Source organism: Asterias rubens, chromosome 11, assembly GCF_902459465.1.
Source record: "Asterias rubens chromosome 11, eAstRub1.3, whole genome shotgun sequence".
In the NCBI taxonomy this organism is placed as follows: Eukaryota; Metazoa; Echinodermata; class Asteroidea; order Forcipulatida; family Asteriidae; genus Asterias; species Asterias rubens.
The window spans coordinates 5047328-5053038 of NC_047072.1; the positions used below are offsets into that span (position 1 = coordinate 5047328).

The following is a 5711-nucleotide window of genomic DNA, read 5'->3' on the forward strand; positions in this document are numbered from 1 at the left end:
AAATTCTGACAAACTTGCCGATGTGTCAATTAAACAATATAATGCAGTTTCCGCGTCTATTTACGCTTTTCGACCGTGTTTTTTTTTTTTTTTTTTTTTTTTTTTGGGGGGGGGGGATAAAACAAGCTGTTGCGAACTGCTTACCAACCAAAAGGACCTTAATGAGGTTCGTCACAATCTAATCCAAAACGCGGCTATCAAGCCACTAGCCTGCAAGTGGTGGCGGACGTGCGCCCATAGCCTCATTTTGGGTAAGAATTATGACGTCATGCGATGCATGAATATTAAGAAAGGCGTATGACCCTTAAACTCACCTAAAAAGACATGCGCCGTGATTTGGGGTCTATAATTTTGTTGCAAATGTTCGTGGTCAGTGATCTACGTTGGTTTTCTTATCATTACATACTGTCAAGGAAATTGTGTAAGACGTTGAGGAAAACATTTAATTTCCACAGAGGGTGAAAAGGAACATGATTTCCTGGTGTCTTTGCGTTTACTATAGGTATTGACGGCACAGCAATGGCGCGCGGCACCCAATGCGCGCCCGGATTGGTGTATTGGGGCTTTAGAATGTTGAGCTTTTAACTCGTCTTGGCACATTGAGTTTCCACTGCACCGGCTGAAATGTCATCGACATCATACCCTCCTTTAGTATGGCCTTCAAGGCTGGACGTTAGGCGTAACGAGTGAAACTGGACTGAAGCATTTTAAGCAATTCATAGGCGAGTTCCATCAGGCAGCTCTATACCATCAGGGGCGTGGGGGGGGGGCTACACGATTCGATTGGCAGTTTCAAATAGTTTTCTTTGAGATGTTTTTGATGATGCTTCTCGAAAGAATGTCTTTTTAATGGCGATGAACACGGTGCAGGTGCCTCCAGAATGACGGTACAAATAACAGTTTAGTTAAACAAGACCCTACCAATAAAGCCTGTTTTGTAAATGCCTTTTAAATGGCGATATCGAAGTGCTTAGGGTTGAACACGGTGCATGCAGTTGCCTCCAGAGTTTAACGGTACAAATAACAACTTTGATGAACAAGGTTCTACCAAGAAAACATGTTTCGTATAAGTCTTTTAATGTTGATATCTAAGTACGTGGATGCAGAGTGCAGTTGCCTCACCCATACGGTACAACAACAACTTTGATAAACAAGGTTCTACAAAGAAACTTGTTGTTGGTTCAAAGTGGTGTTGTGGGGATTAATGATTTTCTGGTGTCTTTGGGATTAATTGTGTATGGCCACCGGTTCATATTGTGTCTCATCTTCCTCCCCTGTGTTTGTGACGTCTTCGTATTGGTGAGCTGGATGATTGCCAGTCCCACCGCGTGTAACACCCTCAGCTTTGCTATAATCGTCCAGGACTTGTTGGTTCACATACCCACTGGTTGACTGTTTGGTATCGGCCTTTCTGACTGTATCGGTAACTGTGACATTGACCAAAGCACTGTCGGCATCACCCAAAACGTTTTCGGCCACACACGTGAAAATCCCTTGGTCAGATTCCTCCACCGGTTTTATATGCAGAATCTGTTCTTGTTGAAGAGCGAACCTGCCTTGCCATTCGTCGTATATCTGTGTGCTGTTTGGGGAGATCCATGTTATTTGAGGAGCCGGAATGCCAGTAGCTTTACATACAAGAGTTGCAGTCTGTCCAACCACGGCGGTCACAGTCTGTTGATCCACTGTGGCTTTCGGAGGTTCACATGAGAGGTCTTGAATGTCCAAGTCTGTTATCACTGAACCCTCATGTATTGGTCCTTCGCAACGAGGCTCAACATACGGTGGGTTGCGACTCAGCCAGTCTCGTAGACCTGTGAGTCTACAATCACACTGCAGTGGGTTGCCTTCTAGCTCGAGTTTAGACAAAGCTTAATTCCTCCCTGACAGTGCAAACACGACTTGGATCAGGTTGAAACTCAGATCCAGAAACTGAAGGTTTTCACAGTAGCCTAAGACACTCACCGTGTCGCGAATCAGATTAAAAGCCAACGTCAGGTTCTGTAGGTTGGTCAGGTCGAGAGCACAGTCCTCTAAGTTGACAAGTTGAAGCTTATTTCGGGATAAGTCTATAGTCAGAATTTGAGGCATCAATCAAAACATCTGTGAGTTGACGCTAGTGAGTTGATTCCCTGCGAGGGTACAGACTCTCCAACGACACCAGACCTATGAAGTAATCAGGATGTAACATGGTGAGTCGGTTGTTGGTGATGGGGAGTTCAACTAAGTTAGACTGGTTGGAAAATACTCCCACAAACAGAGACGTCAGGTTCATTGCCATCGAGAAACAGTGACTGTAGCTTGAAGAGATGGTCCAATGCACTGGATGTGATGTATAAGAGATGATTGTTTGATACGTGTAGCTCTGTCAGATTGGCAAACCCTGATAGGGTTGTAGAAGACAGGTTTGCCAGCAGGTTGGTATCGGCATTTAAGAACTCTAGAGCGTAGCCCAAACTGGTTGAATTAAGGAATCGAATGAGTTGTTGCTGATGTCTAGTTTCTTTAATGGACATTTATTTTCAGTATTAAAAAATGTAGTTTTTGATAAGTCATTCAGCCAATTGCTGCTTAAATTCATTTCGGTGGCCCTTGAATTATAGAAAAAGACACTCTGAAGCTGGTTATGACTAGCGGAAATTAATTCAATAGCGATGTTAGATGGGGATTGTAACCCAAAGGAAAAAATAATGATATCATTGTGATCTAAAAGCAGGGTGCTGATGGGTTCGGTTAGTACCAAGATGCAATTACGTATTTTGTTAAATTGAAGACTGATGACATCACATGTACACGCCTCATGCAACTGATAGTTTAGTGTAGTTATCAAATTATAATCAGCGGAGAAACTTTCCAAAGAATTGCAATTCGGAACATCTGTTATTGTGGTTGTTATAGTCCACCGAGAGACTAGTGAGAGAGCCGAGTTGACAATCTAAAGGCAAATCGGAAATGATATTGTGTTTGACTGATAGCTTAAGCAGACTACTCAACTCATGAGATCCCAGTAGTGACGTCACATTAGAGATGTTATTGTAGTCAAGGTACAATTCCTCCAGCCTCTTGAACTTGTCATCGAAATCGTCTGAAGCCAGCCCTGAAATGTTGTTGTGGCTTAGATCCATGATGAGGGCGTCTGGATAGTTGGCGGGGATACAGTCGAGATTGAGTGAAGTGCAGTCAGCCGTTGCAGTGACGTAGTCGTAACGACACTGTGCATGACTGCATGTCGACGATCTAATAATGTTGACGCAGGCGACGAGGCAGCAGGTCAGTAATGCCACAATTCTAAGTTGACCCATTTCAATCTGAGTATAAAAGACGAGGAAAACACATTGAAGGAACTTGGAGTCAATGCTGCCATTATATCTGGTTACTGTTTATCGATAGGGCTACATAAGAGCATGCATTGGGGAATTATGTAAGAGTGATAGTAGAAAATTGTTGCTGTGCCCAAAACCCCCTTCGAGCATTGACGGAATATGTTTTACTTTCAACATGGGGCAAAGGCGCAAACAGCGGACGGGTATAGGGGAGGTTAAAGTGCACACCAACAAATCCTTGGTTTGATACCCTGCCCCCACCCCACCCAAACAAAACTAATAGTATTAATAATTTATTTTTAAAAAACGCCTAAAAAACACAAGTAAAAAACACACACCCTAACACTAAAAACAACAAACAAACAAACAAACAAACAAACAAACAAACAAACAAACAAACAAACAAACAAACAAACAAACAAACAAACAAACAAACAAACAAACAAACAAACAAACAAACAAACAAACAAACAAACAAACAAACAATCGAACAAACAATCGAACAAACAACCAAACAACACAACGAAATGTTTCTGCCTTCGCCTGCCTTAAATTGAAAATGTCTAGTTACACCACTGCACTGCATGGTGGGCTCAGCTTCAGTATTAGTAGACTTTACAAGTCTCCTGTGTGTTCAAACCACGGGGTCAATGAAAGGTGTGTGTTTATTTGGGTTCTCAGCAATGACTCCGGAAATCCACGGTTTCAAAAACTGCTCAAGCGCACGAGACTTTCAACTGGTTCTTAAGTTGTACATGGGCTGGTTCTGGTTGCAGAAAAGCCAAAAACTAATGTTCATCTTTAATGTGTTGCAGTAGTTATTGTCTTGAAAACAAGCTTTGACTTAAACTAATAACACAACAACAATATTCAGTGTAGGAGCCTATATATAGGAATTCTCTTCCACATGTGACTTTACTTTTACAACATTATGGGTCAGAATTGACCTGGATTCCGGTTCCAAAGGGGGCCTGATCCCTTTCGGGACTAGACTTGACTCAAGTCCAAATCCCATGCTTCTCTTCCACTCCATTCTTCCCTGTTCTATCGTCTTCTCTACCATGGTGGTTACTGCCGTCTCTACTGATCCGGTCCTCCTCTTTATGTCATCTGTCCATCTCATTGCTGGTCTGCCCATGCTTCTCTTCCCCTCCATTCTTCCCTGTACTATCGTCTTAACTGTCATGGTGGTTATTGCCGTCTCTACTTATCCGGTCCTCCTCTTTATGCCATCTGTCCATCTCATTGCTGGTCTGCTCCTGCTTCTCTTCCACTCCATTCTTCCCTGTTCTATCGTCTTCTCTGCCATGGTGGTAACTGGCGTCTCTACTGATCCGGTCCTCCTCTTTTTGCCATCTGTCCATCTCATTGCTGGTCTGATCCTGCTTCTCTTCCACTCCATTCTTCCCTGTTCTATCGTCTTCTCTGCCATGGTGGTAACTGGCGTCTATACTGATCCGGTCTACCTCTTTATGCCATCTGTCCATCTCATTGCTGGTCTGCCCTGCTTCTCCTCCCCTCCAGTCCTCCTTGAACTATCACCTTCTCTGCCATGGTGGTACTGGAGTCTCTACTGATCCGGTCCTACCTCTTTATGTCATCTGTCCATCTCATTGCTGGTATGCCCCTGCTTCTCTTCCACTCCATTCTTCCCTGTTCTATCGTCTTCTCTGTCATGGTGGTAACTGGCGTCTCTACTGATCCGGTCCACCGCTTTATGCCATCTGTCCATCTCATTGCTGGTCTGCTCCTGCTTCTCTTCCACTCCATTCTTCCCTGTTCTATCGTCTTCTCTGCCATGGCGGTAACTGGCGTCTCTACTAATCTGGTCCTCCGCTTGATGTCATCTGTCCATCTCATTGCTGGTCTGCCCCTGCTTCTCTTCCCCTCCAGTCCTCCTTGAACTATCACCTTCTCTGCCATGGTGGTAACTGGAGTCTCTACTGATCCGGTCTACCTCTTTATGTCATCTGTCCATCTCATTGCTGGTCTGCCCCTGCTTCTCTTCCTCTCCATTCTTCCTTGTACTATCATCTTCTCTGCCATGGTGGTAACTGGCGTCTTTACTGATCCGGTCTACCGCTTTATGTCATCTGTCCATCTCATTGCTGGTCTGCCCCTGCTTCTCTTCCCCTCCATTCTTCCCTGTTCTATCGTCTTCTCTGTCATTGTGGTAACTGGCGTCTCTACTGATTCAGTCCACCGCTTTATGCCATCTGTCCATCTCATTGCTGGTCTGCCCCTGCTTCTCTTCCACCACATTCTTCCCTGTTCTTGCGTCTTCTCTGCCATGGTGGTAACTGGCGTCTCTACTGATCCGGTCTACCTCTTTATGTCATCTGTCCATCTCATTGCTGGTCTGCTCCTGCTTCTCTTCCACTCCATTCT

General features: G+C 44.3%; 1 protein-coding gene across 1 annotated transcript; it reads right to left on the reverse strand.

Annotated features, from left to right (window-relative positions):
• Window positions 1-1227: 1227 nt before the first annotated feature.
• Window positions 1228-4479, reverse strand: LOC117296644 (leucine-rich repeat neuronal protein 1-like). Its single transcript, XM_033779666.1, is given in 6 exon segments — window positions 1228-2139; window positions 2141-2269; window positions 2271-2449; window positions 2452-2503; window positions 3021-3308; window positions 4243-4479. Coding segments are annotated over 6 exon segments (1797 nt in total).
• Window positions 4480-5711: the final 1232 nt, after the last annotated feature.